Source organism: Hoplias malabaricus, chromosome 5 (genome assembly GCF_029633855.1).
Source record: "Hoplias malabaricus isolate fHopMal1 chromosome 5, fHopMal1.hap1, whole genome shotgun sequence".
Taxonomy (NCBI): Eukaryota; Metazoa; Chordata; class Actinopteri; order Characiformes; family Erythrinidae; genus Hoplias; species Hoplias malabaricus.
In genome coordinates this window covers 47,460,886-47,480,885 of record NC_089804.1, presented here as the reverse complement: position 1 = coordinate 47,480,885, position 20,000 = coordinate 47,460,886, and the positions used below count along the sequence as shown (strand labels likewise).

The 20,000-nt window shown below is 37.2% G+C and overlaps 1 protein-coding gene across 3 annotated transcripts; it reads right to left on the bottom strand.

The window, feature by feature from the left end:
* Nucleotides 1-51: 51 nt before the first annotated feature.
* ccdc30 (coiled-coil domain containing 30) lies at nt 52-18,798 on the bottom strand. 3 transcript variants are annotated; one of them, XM_066672998.1, is made up of 28 exons: nt 17,978-18,798; nt 16,576-16,758; nt 16,197-16,317; nt 15,803-15,993; nt 15,421-15,510; nt 15,249-15,293; nt 14,582-14,735; nt 14,402-14,473; nt 14,141-14,256; nt 13,892-13,960; nt 13,695-13,768; nt 12,901-13,093; nt 12,679-12,765; nt 12,455-12,583; nt 12,164-12,301; nt 11,852-12,030; nt 11,367-11,577; nt 10,380-10,502; nt 9,758-9,928; nt 8,371-8,580; nt 6,643-6,800; nt 5,448-5,613; nt 3,963-4,084; nt 3,662-3,803; nt 3,439-3,575; nt 3,239-3,356; nt 3,059-3,123; nt 52-2,957 (listed from the first exon to the last, which is right to left on the bottom strand). In XM_066672998.1, exons 1-28 carry the CDS (start codon nt 17,990-17,992, stop codon nt 2,747-2,749), a joined length of 3,690 nt encoding a protein of 1,229 aa, XP_066529095.1. In that variant the 5' UTR covers nt 17,993-18,798; the 3' UTR covers nt 52-2,746. The 3 variants fall into 3 exon arrangements, with proteins under 3 accessions (XP_066529095.1, XP_066529096.1, XP_066529097.1); XM_066672999.1 differs by lacking the exon at nt 15,249-15,293; XM_066673000.1 differs by lacking the exons at nt 15,249-15,293; nt 15,421-15,510.
* Nucleotides 18,799-20,000: the final 1,202 nt, after the last annotated feature.

Genomic DNA, 20,000 nt, shown 5'->3' with positions numbered 1-20,000 from the left:
TAAGGGGTTTTCAAAGTCAGTTACAATGTCCCACTCTATGCTATTTCCCCCCCCCCCCTCATGTACCAAGCTTTTTCATTCAGCTGTTAAACAAAAGTAGGGGAAATGCGTTGTGCCAGAAACTGACTTTGGGACTCCTGTGATCAAATTTATGGACATGCAAGATTAACCTGTTTAACTTGGTCAATGCATTTGTGGCCTCTATAACAAAATTCTCTGTATTCCAGAGAATATTTGAAGTATTATACTTCCACATTTCACGCATGAGCTATAATGAGACTTTTGTGTTTTCATATTTTACAAATCTTTTATCAGTGCTGATTAATTGGGTTCAGAGTTTTCTGTATATGCTATATTTTTAACATGGCAATATTAATATCCAATAATCAAATGTATGGGCCACTGAAAAAACAAACAATTATACAAAAATGAAAATATACTTGTTTAATACAAAAATACATACTTTGATCATTACATGTAAACTGTTGTTTAATTGTTCATGAAGTTATGTTTTACATGGTAATTACATGAATTTGTGAATGTGTGAAAATTATATCACACACTATAATAAAGCTGTTCAGCAGGAGAATATTACTGGCATCACCATAGTCATTGTCAAAACATGCAAGTTTACTATAAAAATGTATGAGCACTCCCTTATAATCAAACACCCTTTCAATTCTAAATCTTACAGAAAGATTTTGATCTCTAAGCCAATTTTATGCAAAAGTTGTTTAGTGCAGTTTATGTCTATGTACATTTGTGGCGTTTGTTGATGTTTTGGACCAAATAACTAAAGGAAAATAATGCACAATTTATTAGTTCATTAGGACAAAATGACAATACAATTCCCCAAATCATTCTTACTTAAAATGCAGTTGTAATTCATATCTGTCAACACTAAGGCTCTTCATATTAGTAAGACTGCAGATGATTTTGTAAAATAAATTGCATGATATTTCTGTCATTATCAGTGCAATACAACATGAAAAATGTTTAAATTAAAAGAAATCTTATGTTTTACAGATGTACCTCTCCCAATCTCTTCTGAAGTGTTTAAAATGTTACAAGTAAACAGATTTCTGCAGAAATAATAAAATGAGTTTTTTAGTCAATATCATAAGGTGGAACCAAGACTGGGGAATTCCTTACTAAAACATCCACTGACCCTATACTGGTCTGAGATTGAGCGCTTCAAAGGACAAGTAAATACTGTGAAATTTGAAATAATGGTATTTAAATGTATGTTTTAACCTGCTAAAAAGATGTTAGATACTAAACAACAATTTAAATGTTATTCCTAGCTGATGTATCTAACAAAATGATCATCCGTGCAGAAGACTTCAATGTTGACACGTAAGTGATTTAAATCTAGCAAAACATTTCAGCTATTCTAACATTTTACCACATCTAACCTGGGCACAAATGAGCTTGGGTCTAAACATATACGGTACTGTACAAAAGTCAAAGACCACACCTCATTTATTTATTTGTATGTGCTAAGATTTTTGTAATTCAGTTTAGGAAACTCCTGTTTTCCCACCAATCTATCTTTGGTTATGTCTTTGCTGACTTATTGTTAATTTAAACTAGAAATTAAGTAAAATATGGTTTATATCAGTACTTTTGTACAGTACTATGTAATAAAGGCTATAATGTTTTCTGTTATAAACATCTTCACAATTAAATATTAACCAAAAAAAGTGCTCCAGCACATCCCTGTTTTGTACAATTTCTCCTTTCACTCATTGCGGATTGTCAAATTTAACACAGTTTAAAAAAATGAAAAAAACACTGTTAAAAATAAAACCCCAAACATGGCAAAAAATGTACCTCAGTTTCCCTACCTTTTATAAGGCTGTATATTCTGCTTTGGTCTTGACATCCATCTAGTGAATTGCTGTGCCTCTGCTTTAGGCATTTGTCCACCTTGCATTATTCTCTACTCTAGTCTGCAGCTGGAGGCAGGGCAGCAAAGACATACTATGAAATTAGTCACCTGTAGTTATTTAGTTTCCATGGTCTACATCTTATGTTCTAACTTTAGTCCTGTCAAATCCCAGTACTATTCTTTTCCAGCATCTACCACATCAAAGTCAGAATATCAAAGGCTATGCACTTTTGACAACAGGTTTGTGGGTAACCTGGACAAAGCAAAAGGTGATCTGGCTGAGGTTCCTCAAGGACAAGATGAGAGACCTCCGCTCAAACGATTGAGTCGCTAAAAATCAATAAACTTAATTTAGTGGTAATAACCCTGAGTAAAAATATGGACAAATATGGTTCATACATAAATATATGCAGAAAACTTTAAAAAATAGTTCCCATCACAGTGTCAGTGTTTACAATGCAAGGGACCACCTATCTTGGAAGGCATGATAAATCTAATCTGGCTACAAATTAGCCTTAATTTTCAGAAAACAAAACTGCAAGGAATTATCACTCCTACTTCTGCAGAAAGGAAGCATTTTTGGAAAAAAGTAATTTTCTTCTAGTACATCAAATGACCACAGGGCAACTGTAACAAGACAGTTTGATACTGCATTGATTTACTCACCTTTGTTCCACAGTGAAATTGCATCATAGCCATAGGTCATTATAAGACACCTAATGGAAGAAATGAAGGACTGGTTGCACCAAATCTTGAGTTCATTCTACTGTAATGAGGATTGGCAACTAAGGACCCAGTGATGTTATCACTTTTTGCACTTAGAGATTGCAATCTCTAATAGATGGCACTGTTCCCTCAGACTTCTTCACTGGTTTCACTGTTGTTTTCTTCTTGTTCCTGTGTGGTGCTGGGAGCCATGGGGGAGCTTACATTTAGGTAGCCAATCTCTGAAGGTTGGGAGGTGGGCAAGGAGAGAGATGACTCCAGACTCTTTACATGCTCCCCAACTTTAACTCTGCGGATGGCATCCAATAGTCCCCACGAGTCACAAAGTCCTGGCTTCGGACTATATAAAGATTTTAGAACACAGAATAGTGCAATTTATACTTTACATTGAAACATTTATAACAGCTTAAATTTTTATCAGTTGTCAGGGCAAGAATATACCTTGGAGTTGATGTTCGCAACAGGCCCTCAGTGTGTGTTCCAGAAGGAAAAAATTTCTTTACCTCCTGTTAAAGAAACACTGATTTTAAAAAAGTAAGAAACAATACTAACACAGGCAACTATTTGATATGCAACTGTTCAGAAAAGACCAAAGATCATTCAAAACTAATTAACCATTACCTCAACAGTACATACTGATTGAAGATTTCTTAGTGCCCGTTCTAAAATTGCAATTTGATTGGCTAGTTTCAGGGTTTTGTCCTGAAGCTGCTTATTCTCCATCTCCAGGAACTTAACCCTATGAAACAGAGGGCACCATTAACATGGAACTTTTGGCTATGGTTCTTGCTATGCAGTGAAGGATAAGGACACATCCCTACCGTTGCTGTATGGTAGTAGCAGTTCTCAGTCCATTGGCACCCATCTCCTCAGCCTCAGTCATCCTCTTCAGCAACTCTCGCCTCTCTAACAGGAGCTGATCATTCTCCTCAGTCACAGTCCTAATCCAGTCTTTCTCCTTTCCAGACCATTACAAAAGCAGTAAGAAATGGGTCTTGGATTTTGTGTGTGAAAATATAATGTTCAGAATAACACACATCTTACTTTCTCTGACAGACTTGTTGCAAGGGCCAGATCATTCTCTAGCTTCTGGATTCTGAGGTCTCGCTGAGTGGTCACCTTCACGAACAGCTGCTTTGCTCTACGAAGCTTGATTTTGTGCAGAGAATGTTTCTCATTGTATTTCCTTAAAAAATAATCATATTTTATCATAATTTTAGTATTTTAAGATATTGCTAAATTCCTTTTGTGATTTGTGTTTTTCTACATTGTTACATCTTATTAAATCTATGTCCAGAAACCAGAAATTCTGTTTAATGCATGGTGATTGTTTTGGGGTCTCTACCTCATGTTAGTGTCAAGCTGGTGGAGGACATGTTGCAGCTCCTCCTGCAATCTCTCTGAATCCTGCTGGGCAAACACGAGATGTTCCTCCAGCTCATGGCACCTCTTCTGACTGAGACTCTGCTGAAGGAGATGTCAGATGCAGGCAATAATGAATGACTTAAAGCTACTATCATCTCATTTGTAATATATATATATATATATATATATATATATATATATATATATATATATATATATATATATATGTATATATATAAATATATTTTAATCTTAAAAATATGCCACTGAATAAATATCAAGGATGATACATTCAATATGTTTTATATGGTAAAGTAGTGTTTGAAAGCTCCAAAAATGACGATCTGCTGCCTGCTCTGAACTGTGAGGGTGCAAATTGCAGAATGATTGACAATGGCCTCGCCACAGCAACATGAAATGTACAGTGTCATAAGCAGCACAATATCACTAACAAGAACTGCAGAGTAAAAGACCTTGAGGCTATACCAGGTTTGGATGTCCCAGCAGCTGAGAGGCAGTCGCTTACCAAACTGTCTGTACCACCATGCCACTGTACAAAGGACTAATGTTCTCCACTGCCTATGTACCTCAAATGCTGGGCAGAAAGAAGTGCAGTTCTCTGCCAAAAGAAAACCATGATATTTTTCTCAAGAAGTGACATGAATGTGTAACTAGTCTCAGCCACAGCCTGAGTTTGCACACTACCATTTATCATTTTGTACTGGCTCTGATACTGGTCCAATGTGAATCCTCCTTCATGCCAAAACAGCAGACTTGTGATTGGATTCTTTTCCTGCATTAGTAGGCAGTTCCTGGACATGTTATATGTCCAACGTGAGACTAATGTGTAACTAACACTGACTGGTCCTTCGGCAGACCTTACTTCACATAAACAAAATTTAGTTCTGCCCAACTTGAATAAAATGAAGAAAACAAAGCAAAAACAAAGTATTAAAATCTCTCAAAACACAAAAGCTGGGGTCATTCTTTCTGTAATAGGAAGAATAGTGCCTCTCTGACTGCTCCAGGGGGTCCTCCTCAAAAACACTTGCCCATGAAATGGGTAACGCTTTAACCCATGGGTGTTTACCTCACTACAAGAAGAATCTAGCGTGGTTTTCCCAGTACGGACATTATGGCAGAGAGAGCAAAGAGGATAAAAAGAGAAAATGAGAGTGGATGTTCAAGAATTAATGTTGGTCTGACTTTACTAAGACACAAGATGGAATAGTGAGGACGTTGCTATCACTAACACGTTGCGTATCACTAACACGGCCGTGTTAGTGATACGCTTTGCTTATGAAAGTGTTATAATCAGGTTTTTGAGAGTTGCTGAGCAGTGGCCAAGGGTTTGCAACTGCTAACTTTTAACCGGTGTCAGGAGACAAAGAAGCCGCTCTATTAACCATAGTATTCTTTCAAGCCCCTATTCCCAATAAAACTGCACAGTTGTTGGCCTACCTACCTGCTCTCTGGTGGAGCTTAACTCATTCTCCAGAACTTCCAGACGTGTGTCCTGTTGCTGGGAACGATGGCACAGCTCGGAGTTAGTGCGGCTGAGAGTGGCCTCCTTCAAACGCAGGGAACGCACCTGCTGTTGCAGCTCCTCCTCTTTCTGCTCCAGTAACTTCCTACCCACACAGGACAAGACAGAGCAGTTGAGTCTTCTACAAACTGAGAAACCTCCAATGTGTGTAATGAGGGTTCTGAACTGAAATTTTGTTTAATTTCAGTAAATATTTGTCTTTTTTGCATTAGAAGTTTCCAATAAAAACTCCAATAATGCTGTGACATTTTGAGTGATTGGTCTGTCTGTAATAAAAGATGTTTATAGGAAGTGATATCATGGGTGGCCTGGGGGGGCAAAGTGATGTCTTGAGGTGGCAATATGCATGCACAACAGATTTTTCTGTGCATTAATATTCTAATAATAAAAGGCTGAAACATCAATTAATATTTATCCATATACATTTATAACTAGTCTTTCATTTGGCATAGTCTTCACAGATAAGTAAGTTAACATTAACATTGACAAAATATATTGGACATTTTTCTGAGCTCATTTACAGAACTTAAATTAAATGCTCCAAGCAAACCACATTCTTTCCTATTCTTTTAAATGATTTAAAAATGAAACAATTATATTAATATTCCATACTATATATTAACACAGACAAATATAAATCTTTAAAAATATTAATCACAGAAAATAACAGTAGGTCAGGGCACAGCATAAAAATGTACAGGCTTTTTTCAAGCAACAATGTGTATTACCATCTGCTGATTTCTCTGCTTTATTATAATAATTAATGCTTTGACTCTAACTAAACCTCTTCAGGTATTTGTGGATGGATTTATGGATCTATAAGCATGATGATGCCTTTTATCAAAAGGTAGGCTAATTATTTCTTGTCTTGGCTCGTGCTTGGATGAGCATCGAGTGTTCTTTGATGTTCAGCCAATGACAAAAATGGTCTAACACTAACGTACTAGAGCAAGGTAAAGGCCAAAACGTTCCAGAAATTTTAGGGGTTGCATCTGGCCTGGCCAATCAAATTGAATGTGTGTGGGGGCACTGGCCACCCCTTTTAAACTGCACATGTCTGTAATGTGAGTGAGGGGACATGCAACTGTTGTGTTATGGTGTCCCAAAAGCTCACCTTTGAAGCTGTTCCTCCTGCAGCTTAGCTCGGAGAGCAGACAGGTTATCAGACATGTCTCTGGTGTCTCTCTCTAGCTTGCAGGTCTCACCTGCTCTGGCTTCCTCCAGACGTAACTGATGTAGAGTATTCTTCAATTGCTGCTGAAGCTCCAAAACCTCCACATATAAGCATACCACATATCAGTTATACATCGTCGCTGTCTAATGAAAAACATGTATCTCCCAAAATACATTGAGGAAATATCCTTCTTAACTTTCTATGGAAGTCAAAGTAAAAAGTAATTCTAAAGCATTTCTATCTGTCCATTCAACATGTAAATTTCACACAATGTGAAAGACAGCTGCTGTGGTCAAATCGGAGTAAACTAAAAATCCAAAAAAAAAATAATAATAATGGAGATACATGTTTTTAATTGGAAAGCGACAATATTCAAGATACGCATCAGGAAACTTAAGCAATATGCAATATAGTTTTATCAAAATAAATGTTATCATGATACATCATGTGATAGATCATGGGTATTGTCAGCAATTCAAAAACATTGAATGTTTCATAACAAGAAACAATTATCTTCTTTACTTGATTTAAATGAAGTACAATAGGTGAAATGCTAAATAAAAATCATTGTATTCAGATTTATTTCATGATACTTCTACTGCAGTTTTAAAAAGCTTAATGAAAATGTTTTCTAATATCTTTTAGTTACATTGCCAACCACTACAATCATTAATATTTTGTTAAGGAAAATATTATATCTAATCAAACATGTAATGCAACACTACAGACAAGCATTTTGCAGCAACAGGTTAAAAATAACAAAGCTACAAACAGACATGGACAAATTTGCTGGTACCCTTCCTTGAAAAACCCACAATTTACTCTGAAATAACTTATAATAACCTGTTATTATATAACATATATTTATAATATCATAGTAATTCAACAAATGTAATTAAACAAATGAAAATGACATGGAACAAAAATAGTGTTACATTTAACCTAATGTTTTATTGCATATATATATATATATATATATATATATATATATATATATATATATAATATCAAACAGCAGTGACTAATTTTCTCCATTTAGATGAATGGCTGATTATATGATTAAAAACGTATAATACTAATTAAAGGAAATCCTTAATTTAATATATTCCTATAATCCATTTATATAAAAAACAAATTAATCCAGGGGTACCAACAAATCTGTCTAGGCAATTTTAAAATATCTTCAAGGCATCAGCAACTTGCTTTGCTTTAGTTTCTGATATATCAAAGGCATACAGAAATTTTCATTTTTTTTTCAGCAATTTTCAGAAAGAATGTAGCACTGTTTAATGTGCTATAAGGGTACCAAATATTTGGTACTGTAAATGCTGATAAAATCATTGATCATTTACAGCTAAATTTGAAGCTCAGGGTAAATGGGCAAGATTCTGACAAGCTGTTTTTCAGAAAATCTGCAAACATGTAAAGCAACCATCACCTGATTGCAATTTTGTTTATTTTATTAAAATTTCAAATAAATGTTAAATTAAATGGAATTATAGTTCAAAATATTCTCTATTCTTGAACATACCACAGCCAGTATCATTATCCAGAGCAGATGTTTACAACATCATCCCTTCCTGTTCCTGAAAGGCATTTAAATCCAGTGTAAAACAGCTTATGTTTGATAAGTTTGCATAAACCTGAGCTTAAGACTTCATCACCAACCTTCTTGTCAGCGTTGATGACACGGGCTCTCTCAGCATTGAGTTCTTCTCTCAGGCTGCTGCTGCTCTGTCTGTTCTGGGTGCTCCTTGCCAATTCCAGCTCCATGTCTCTTTTTTTTTGCTGCAGCTGCTCCAGTTCTGCTGCCTGCCCGGTTGCACTGGCCTCCAGCTGGGCCAGCTTAGTCTGTGTCTGCTTGAGCTCTGCACACAGCTAAAGCACACAGAATTGTTCACATGCTGTACATCAGAAAAGCCTTCAGGCATCATTAACTGAAGATACACTATATTGCCAAAAGTGTTCACTCATCCACCCAAATGTTTGAATGCAGGTGTTCCATTCACTTCTATGGCCACAGGTGTAAAAAACCAAGTACCTAGGCATGCAGACTGCATTTCTGAAAAATGGGTCACTCTCAGGAGCTCAGTGAATTCCAACATGGGACCGTGATAGGTTGCCACCTGTGCAAGTCCAGTTGTGAAATTTCCTCATTGCTAAATATTCCACACTCTACTGGCAGTGGTATTATAACAAAGTAGAAGCAACTGGAAATGATAGCAACTCAGCCACAAAGTGTTAGGCCATGTGAAATGACAGAGCCAGGATAGCAGATGCTAATGTCAATAGTGCAAAGAGGTTGCCAACTTTCTGCGGAGTCAATTACTACAGACCTCATGAAATGGGTTTCCATGGGCGAGCCACTGCATCCAAGCCTAACATTACCAAGTACCAATTTAATGTCCAAAATTTATGGGAATAATTTTGGGGTGGCACCTTCCTGTTCAAAAATGACTGCACACCAGTGCACAAAGCAATGTCCATAAACACATGGATGAGTTTGGTGTGGAAGAACTTGACTGGTCTGCAGTGTCCTGACTTCAACTAAGGCTTCTCATCCAATATTAATGTCTGACCTCACAAATACGCTTCTGGAAGAATGGTTAAAAATTCCCATAAACACACACCTAAACCTTGTGCAAAGCTTGTTCCCAATAGAGTTGAAGCTGTTATAGCTGCAAAGGGTGGGCCAACATCATATTGAGCCCTATAGATTAAGACTGGGATGGCACTCATTTTCATATGCGTGCAAAGGCAGATGAATAAATAGTTTCGCAATATAGTATAACTTATTTAAATCACAAATAGCTATGAATTTATAAAAGCCAATATATTTAAGTGGCAAAGAGGAAAAAAAGTTTTAAACAAATATTTTGTTGGTTGACAAAAATTACTTTTGGATGAAAATTTATATTAAAATATTAATAATATTGTAACTTATTGGATACCTAATGTCATACCAACCAGCAATTACAAACCTCAGTACTAGAGCCTGTGTCTGAAGAACAGATATGAACTCCTCTGATATACAGTTAATTCATTTTTGAATTACCTTCATCTTTTCTTGGTCCAAAAGTGCATTGTGTCTCTTAAGGTCTAGGTTTTTCTCCCTCTCGTAGCGCAGCTCTCGTTCAGCTGAAGTGAAAAGGTGCTGGGTCCTCTGGAGGTCTTGTTTTAGCTGCTTATTTTCCTCTGCCTTTTGCTGCAGGACAGAGTCTTGAGCCTGATGGAATACACATGGGTTATACTGACTGCAAAATATAAACACATACAAAACTACAAGTGCAAAACAGACTTTTCAGAAAAGTATAGGTACTAGTATTAACACCACACGTCCAAACATTTGCGAATTTAGCTGTTTTAAAAATGCTGAACATTGGGAACACAGATGTTCAAATGTAAACCAACAGTTTCTATAATCTACATAAACACCATAAAATTTAACAGGACTCCCTGAGACAGCTGAAATTAGATTACGGTCACCATTGGTACTGCATTCTCTCACGTGATGTGATCCAGAATTACTTATCCAACATCGGTGCCAGACCTCTGCTCTTACGTTTTAACACCCTTACTTTGGCCATAGTGTGTTTGTATTTTTGAAAACACAAGAGACATTTGTATTCTATATGTTCTGTAGGGGACTATGTTTGTGGATGAATGATGCTGCTTACCTTGGTTCGAGCTTGGGCCTCGCTGATTTGAGCCTGTAATGCCAACTGAGTCTGACTAGCAAGCAGTCTCTCCTCATCCAGGGTAGCATGCAACTTTCCCATCTCTGACCTCACACAGGCAACCTAGGGGATACACCAATACACCATTCATCAACACACACAAAATATTCAGGTATATTATCATATATAATATTGTGTTGTATTCTTAATATATAGATTCAGTGTATTAAGACATTTTCCCACAAATCAATTTTGGAAAATAAATATTCAAAACCTATATCACAGTACATACAAAAATTATATAAATAAAGGGTAAAATATAGTCCCTTCTTTTACTGTAATTACGGCCATTCTAATATGGTAATTTGGGTTTGATTATGAAAGTCCCAATACTGCAATATTTTGTATAAAATGTAGATACAATATGTATCTGAATCAGCATCAAGAAGAAAGACAACCATTTTTGAAAGATTATAAATAATAAAATGTAAAATCAATACAAAATGTACCAATGCAGATGTTAAACAAATTGTAGCACTGTAACATTCGGGTCTTCTGGAATATGATAAATAAGTCATCAAACCTGTCAAAAATGATGCTAACCTTTTTTAAAGCAATTATCTGCCAGTATTTATATAAATCCAATAATGACTGTGCACCCCTAACTCAGTTGTTTACACTGAGTTAATATATTAATAACATATCGTCATCAAAAAACCTCAAATGGTAACTTAACAGGAAAAGGAAAAAAATCTTAACTTTCAATGGTTGTCAGTGAAAAATAATTTAATTTCAGGTTATTTTGGAGTATTTTATATTGGTCTATTAATCATGAAATTTCCACATACTGTAAGGACAGCTACTTTGTTCAAATTATGTAGTAAACAAAAAAAAATAATCAAAAAGAGAGACACATTTTTAATTGGACAACGACGATATTAAACAGACATACTTGATACTCCAGCTCAGATGAAGTCAGAGTCTTACCTGGCTGAGCCCTTCGTTCTCTTTTGCAGGAGGTTTAGGATTAGGGTCAGATGCTTTCTCCTGGCTCACAGTATTGAGCTGCTCCTTTACATGCTGCAGTTCCAACCTGAGACGCTCTGTCTGGCCTTCAGTCTGCAGTCTGTCGGTGGCTCTAATGCTTAACTCAGTCTGTAGCTCCATAACCTGCCGACGCTTCTCTACCAGCTCATCCCTAACACACCATATACAGTTTATAATGCAGTGTATTACAGTCTCTTGTCAGTACAATATACAGTATACTTGGTAGTAATCCCTGCAAAGATTCTTAAAAGACTAGAAATCTAGGTTTGACACAAAGTCAAACTTAATCAAAACACTAAATACAGTATCCAAGATACAAATGCCCAGTTACCTCCATGACAACAAAGTGACCCGATCTGTATACTACATGATGTAATTTGAACCTTGTAAGTGTACAGTTTATTATATTCTAAAGAGCTACCTACCTCACAGTGCTGTGCTCTTTCTCCAGTGCAGATAGCTCTGATCTCAACTGTTCAGCTATAGCCTTTAGCTGTGTCACTTGCTCTCTGCTCTCTCTCAGATCCTCCTGTACTTTGTTGTTTTGTGTTTGCTGTGCCAGTTCATCCTGCAGTCGTATCTGAGCGCGCTCCAACTGGGCCACCTGCAGATTACAAGAAGCATATTATTATATATATTATATATTATTTATCTGTCAGAAAAATACAATACATCTCAGCCAATATAACTAATCTGTCACCAGTTAATGACACACTAATGACAGTTGTGTCAGTCACCTTTTCCTCCAAAACCGCCTTTTCTCCTTTGATCTGGGCGAGGTTCTTGTTAAGGGATTTTTCTTGCTGGCATGTTGCCTGTAAGGTCTGCACTTCAATACGCAGTCTCTTCAGCTCCTCATGGTCTCTGAGCATTGTCTGTGGATGAGGGTCCATAATGTCAATTTATTTACACCTTCAGGGTCCTTCTCAATTGATTAAAGGGTACTTTCTCAATGATGCGTGCCTTAAATTAATTCCAGGACAGGGTAACGGCATTCATCTACTGCATATCCATTATAAGCACATTACCTGTTTCTCTTTCTTGAGTGAAGACTGGGCTATAGTTAAATCCACTTCTAACTGTTTCCTCCAGTCCTTCTCCTCAGCAAGACGGCATTCAAGAAATGTCAGCCTCTCCTGGATGCTACTTTCTTTTAACTAGGGTAGAAAATATATTTAAAAACATTAAATTATACATAGGCATTTAACTAAAAAATTATTTATACTAAAGTCGAGATTCAAAGACTGTTTACTTCAGGCACAGCTTCTTTCATTTGTTCTCCCTTTTCCATAGGTTTTTGAGCACTCTTCTTATTCAGCTCTTCCTCCATATTTTTAATCTGTGAAGGGAATAAACTGTCTTAAGATTCAAAAAATATAATAAAAAATTGATTAGACTAAAATAATTATCTTTAATCCCAAAACACACAGAAGAGTAAAGAAAAGAAGTTTCTCAGAGAATGTTGAAATCTGACCTTTCTTTGCAAGCCCTCAACTTCACACTCGTGAAGTTCTCGCTCTTCTTTAGCTTTGTTTTGTGCCTCTCCCAAAAGGGCCTCCAGCTCCTCATTTCTCTCCACCAGCTCTTCGTGGTCCTGCAGCTGCTTCTGTAGCCTCCTCTGCAGCTCACGCAGACGACAGTCCTTATCTTCAGACTCTCTCCGACACCTGTTCCCTCACACACAATAAATACTAAACATTTTGGGCATCTTGAATGAAGCAGGAATGACAAGCTTTTGATGGAACAGCTGAACATAGACTTCTGGAAATGTAATATGGCAACTTGATATACGTATAATGTCATTACAAGTTTAATAACTCCATCTACACATGTTTCACCAGTGAAACATACAGATTCTGCTGATGTAAATTTGCCATTACATTACTGCAGTAAGACAATTATGCTCAGTAAGAATGAACACCGTTAATGTGATGAATGGAAACAATGAGATAACACCATGTTGTAATCAACAGACACCTTTTTGCACTAATTGACATAAAAAAGTGACCTAGTAAGTGACCTAGTACAACGAGTGTGCAAAAAAAGTAATTTAGCCAATGACTGAAGAGAACAGTGATATGTTTGGAAGGGGGCACTGGTAGCAAACAGTACAGCAGAGTGGTGTAGAGGGCCAAGTTTTTAAGGCAATCTTTTTCTTGCAGATCTATGAACTGATAAAGCAGATGTATTATAGTCAGCTGAATAAGAGTTAACTTAGCTGAAGGGGTGAAAATTGTGAAAATTCAAAGACATAAAAAGACAAAATACCTTTTATGGAGTTCCTCTTGTCCATCATTTAGTGTAGTGTCTGGCACTGGTGAATTATTGTGTTTTTTATCAATCTGACACAAACATGAACTGGTTAGTGCGAAGTTTTTAAAAGGCAATATCATATTAAGAAATTTTTTTAATCAGCACAAATACACTTAATTATTAACGCTTAATTATTTTCACAACTACTTCACCTGTGCCAAATGAGTTGAATCATGCTCTATGTTGTCTCTGTGATTACAATGTATTTTAGGATTTTCAATCTGTAGAATATAAGTATTAAAGAAATAGATTGTTACTTGTCTTCATGCTCTTTATGTCTGAAATTTATATAGACATGAAAACATCTGTCAGGCATGTACAACTGTCTAAGAATAATACAGTGTGAATATATAATAATATGAACGTTTTCAAATAGTCAATAAAGAAAGTTTACAACCCACCATTTTCAAAAGACTCTTTCTCTCAGAATCTAAAGAGCGCACTCTATCCCTCAGCACCCGAATCTCTTTGTCAAGTCTTTCATTGCGTTCCTTGGCCTTCTGTAGTTCCACCATATCTGTAAAAATCAACAAGTTTGCATAAAACCTCAAAACATAAGGGCTGACCCTAGCAGTTATCATACAGTAGGCATGAGGAAATGAGGTTAAACATTAAACAGGATACCAGAGAGGGTGGTTTTAGACAGTTAAAACTGAATTTACCACACTGTTTCAGTTTCTCTACTTCTTGTTTCAGCTGAGCTACTTCTTCTCCTGTTGTCAGTAGGTCAGGCCCTGTGATGATCACAATATTTTGATACTGAAGAAACACAATAAAATATCCATTGAAGTAGGAAGCTTATTCATTCACTTCTTTTTTTCCCCCTCTTGCTGTTCACTCACCAGAACTAGCCTGGGCTTTGCAGGTCAGATCTAACTCATCAGTCAAGTTGCGAATCTCTTTATGAGCCATAGCAAGCCTTCTGGATGCTTCTTCCAGATCCCTCTCCAACTTCTGCCTCTCTGTGCGCTCCTGTGCCAGCTCCTCACTGTGGGCCTACAGGACAAACATTTATATTCACAAACTAAAAGAAAAAAAAAACATTCAAGCCTTTTCAGTAGAAGCAGTGGTTGGCAGGAAACAGGCCGGCATCCATGCATGTGTTAATCATGCATCTGCCATTCTGAGAAGCCTGAGTGAGGCATGGAAAACATGCTATAGTGTGAATACAGCTAATATCAGCCACCACTGGCCCATACACCCAGCACAAGATAAAACCTCCTTTGATTAGTAGATTCTTAATACCAAGTTCTTATGGTTAGAGTGCAGTATTATAGTTGCCATGCCAGATGATTTGTGTTGTCCTTCTGATCAGAGAGATATGCATAGGGGTGGCTGAGGGTTGGGGATAATCTTCTCTAAGTAGGTCTCAAGCACAGTGAAAACAACTTACTCCTCTGCTTTAAACTGATCATACATTCTTGCCCACTAGCACAACTCAAGTGAACAGTGAATATGTCATCTTCAGAAACATACAGGAGAAAGTGCCCTTTGTGTATCCTTGCGCACCCCAAACAGTTTCCTCCAGGGGCTCTGAGAAAGTGATTCCTGTCCCTTGAATGAAAACCAGGGATATAAACTTATGTAGAGCACACATCTAATCGGCTACATTTTAAAAGGTTATAAAACATGTATTTGCACTGGCTGAACACAGAAGATAAATTTATTATGTTGCCTTCACCTTGTTCAAACTCTCTTTTGCACTGTGCATGGTTTCCCTTTGCTGCTTGAGCTCTTCCTCCAGAGTGTGCCGAATGTGATCCAGTTCCTCCTAATTCCCATGAGAGGATGGGTCAGAACACTAACATCTACAGTATTTATAAATAGCATATTAAGAATTGCATTAAAAAGACAAGAATCTAATATTTTCTGAGTTTTTTCCAAGTATTTCCAACAATATTTTCCAAGTTTGTTACCAAACACCCTACCACATGATTCATTTATTGGGCCCTTAAATAACTGACAATGAAACCCATTTCATCTTTAAAGACTACAATCTAGTCTGTTACAAGTCTGTCAACATTGCCTAAACGTCCTTGTGCCGTTTAGTCGTGGAGCAGTACCTGTAGGTGGACCTCCCTGAGGTTGCCTGTGAGGGTCTGGGTATCGAGCTTCCTCTCTGCAGCCTCTAACCTCTCCAGCAGAGTAACTCTCTCCACCAACAGATAGGCCACCTGCTCACTCGCACTGCTGTGACTAATCTCAGCTAGACCTTCTTGCTCCAGCATCTCCATCAACTCCTTACACTGGCACTCTGGAACACATACAGGCAATGGTATATTGGCACAATATATAGCCCTTATGCTATAATAATATAAATAATATAGCACTGCTGAATGCACAAGACTCATTTTTGAGTTATGAGATATGCGAAGACAGAATTAAAGAATTAAAATTGAGGGGATTAAAGACACTATGGGCAACGAGAACATGAGCAGATTATCATACTAAGCTTACCCTGCTGGTGCTTCATCTGTGCAAGCTCAGCACGGAGCTGCTCATTGTCGTGTTCGTATTCTGCTGTCAGACTTTCACGCTCTTCCAGCATGCTTCGAATGTGCTCCACATAATTTTCCACCTTAAACAAATGAAAATGTCAGTTACCAAGTTGTGTGATGCTAATGCATGAACAAAAGATCAAATGAGCATTACTTATAGCATGCAGAACAGTTAGTTCTAAATAACTAAACAGTTGTTATCGAAGACAATAAACCATGAAAACTCTCATTGCTGAAAGACTGAAGTCCCTGAGGTAAGGATAAAAAAAGTTGATGAAAGAGTGGATCATTAAATATGCTTTACAATACCTCCTCCAGCTTGCCATCTGGAGACTCACCTCTCTCATCTCGCTGGCCTGCTGTGTGCGCAGCACCTGTAGCTCCTCTGTGGTCGAGGCCAGGCTGTTCTCACAGCGTAGGAGTAAGCGCCACAGGTGTAACTGTTGCTCTTCCACAGAGGCCTCAGGGGGCAGGCCATCTTGCTCCAAGCGTACAGAAAGCTTATGCAGCTCAACTTTCTCCTTCACAAAGTACAGGAAAATGGGCTACTAGGGGGTCTTTTGTTTTGTGTTTACAAAAGTGAGAATTCTGGCCTGTATTCAGGTGTTGACAAAGCAAAAACTTCTGATATTTAGTGTACAATAATTGTAATTTGTTCAAAATTATATTATGCTACATGCACCTTACACAACATTAATTGAAAGAAGTATCCAAAAATACTTGCTTAACTGGAAGAGAAGTAGATTTGGTTTTCATGTAAACAGCTGGAGTTATATGTTGCCATACATGACTCAAAACATATTAACAATTTGAAAGTTTCTGTGGGTTTGTTTCCAAAATGTTATGTACCCTTTAAGTTAAACTCTTTGTAATATTAACAAGCATATACTCCAGACTTGGGATGTTTCTTTATCTCTGTGCTTTGCATTAGAGGTTAATCAGTCATCTTCATTAAAGAACCATTTCTTAAACTTTATTGAACATTTATAAAATAAAGTTTCATAAATAACGCCTGTCAGAGAGGTTTATATCATTTCTGCATGCTAGAGGATACTAATTAACCTCAAAAAAGTTCACAGCAGAATTGGTGAGTATTATGGTCCTCACTAAACAATGGCTAAATAATAGAAATTAGATTAAAAGGAACACTAAGTAGAATTCTACCTTAAAATTACAGCTGTCAAATCAATTCTGTAAAAGTGAATTACACTCTAGGGTAATGTCACTGTTTAGATGAGAGCCACTTCAAACATGCATCTCATTGTTAACAGCCTGTACCATATCCAGGAATTAATAATACACAGGTGATCTTGTTCAGGTGTTGAGAAAAATAGATCAGTGGTAGACACTAAAGTGTTTGGTCCTAAATGAGATAAAGCACTCACTGTTTGTTGCATCGATGTCTTTGTTAAAAATAAGAACAGGGTGGGACAAAAACCTAAACCCAAAGAAAATGTAGCTTTTCAGAATTAGACATGGCAACACCTGGTTATAGTCACCTCACCCGTGCTTTACAGAATGAAAGAACCTTTAAAATATGCAAAATGACTTAACACTTACAACCCACCAGTTGACAGTTAACACTTCGAATATTTGCATGGCATGCAACTGCATACATTTTTCAAAATCAGAACCCCTCTTAAATTTTACATACATTTCTCATGGTTTGGACCTCTGTGTACACAACACATACAGGTTCAAAATATATTCGGACACAATAATAGTTTCTTTACTTCTTACCTCTCTTTGCTCCATGGCTGAATGAAGGAGAACAGAAGACTTCGCATCACTTGCAAATGACCTCAGTGTAGTGAAGACAGTAAAGTTTGACAGGTGGTTTCCATCATTTGGTTACCAAAATATAACTGCCGCCACCCTCGCTCCTAATCATCAGCACTTCTAGTGCGTACACGAAGAAACGCCAACTCCTTCGTGGGAAAGGCCATCGGGGCAACGACGAGGATGATTTGGCATTAAATACACTGCGTTTACTAGAACAAGCTAGTCACCGAGTCATTCAGCTAGTCTCTACACACTTCTCTGACCCGCTGCTCACTGCAGTAACTTTACCTACACTCGGTTTTAAGGCTTCAGCCGCGAATCGGTGACAAGAAACACACTTCACACTCGGGCTTTAGAAAGACGGATAAAGTTGCTGATATTAACGAAACAAATTCCTTCATAGTTATGAACAGTACAAGTTCATGTTTGTGAGAAAATGCCGCTTCAAGCGTGCACTGTTAATACCTGTTAGCTAAATTAACCTTAATAGGCTAACATTAACCAGCTCATCACAGCTCGCCACTTCTCTTCAAGCCCAACACCCTCGCTAGCAAAAGTTACCGTTAGCTTCTTTGCTGTTTACTGCGGTCAGCCGTGTACGCTACCAGGATAAGCCAGAGCACAGCCGTCGAAAAGCATATTAGACAGCAAAGAGTAGAAAAAGCTCTCGTTTCTGAGGTAATATAAAGAGTCCGTTAACTGGAGTGTGTCTGTCCATAGTAAAGACTCTCCTTCTCTCTCTGGGGCCTAGCGCTGAGTTTGAGGAGCTTGAGAACAGCTCCTTGGCAACGGAACAAACCACTGTCTCCATCTGAGAGGGAGGTAACAGTACAGTACACAGGACGACTACTCGTCTCCAACAGAGGGAGCCATAGCAATAGCTTGAAACCTTCCCTCTTGCTACAGGGTAAAGTATTTAGCAAGACTATTTCTGCTTCTGGGCAGCACGGTGGTGCTACAGGGAATATAGCTATTACACCGCTGTAGGTTTAAATGTGAGTGAAAGTAATGCCACTTGTGGTGCAGTTCCTAACCTTGAGTGAATATGTATGTGTAATTATGTGAGACAGGGATTTACAAACCTGTTTCAGGTCCATTTCTAATCTCAGAAACAAAAAAAAACACCAAATGGCTAGAACAGGCTTCTTTAACAGCCATACCCCTGCTGAAATAAAGCTTTATTATGTAATTGTTATCAATAATTCTGTATTGGTCTGTGCACCCAAGTGATTTTATTATTTAATTTTTTATTTTATTTTATTTTTTAATTTTAAGACACCCAATAAACTATTATACCTTATACTCATTACCAATCTGCTGAAGAGTACACAATACATTAATTTAGCCTAATCTCCCACATTTTGTCCAATAACAACATTCATTCATTCATTTTCCATAACTTTATCCTGACCATTAGTGCAATTGATCTGGAACCTACAAAGAAACATTCGGCACAAGGCAGGAACACATCCTGTACCTTACTCACACACACACACACACACAGTCACTCATGTATGTGGACAGTTCTGCACAACCAGTCCAGAACACTCTGATACAACCCATGCAGACTTAAGGAAAAAACACCAAACTCCTCAAAGGCAGTAACCCGAAGAGAGGTTCCAACAAATATCAACTATAAATAAATAAAAATTTATTTTAAATGTGTTTTATATAAAGAATTCTTTAGGAAAAAAAGTCTCTGAAATCTACAATGTGGACATTGACATATTCTACTATCATACAGATGAAACGGAATATAAATATAAATAGACACATTGTGACACAGTTAGTCATTGTTTATGCTGTAGTAATGCCACAAATTGCTCTTCTCATAAAAAATAATAATAATAATTGGTCTCGTAGAACACATTAACACAAAAACTGATGTTGGATGAGATTACACACATATTAATGCTTTCTTTCTTTCAGTTTAAACCATATTGTTTTGTTTCTACCTGTTATTCATAAAGCATTACTTGGT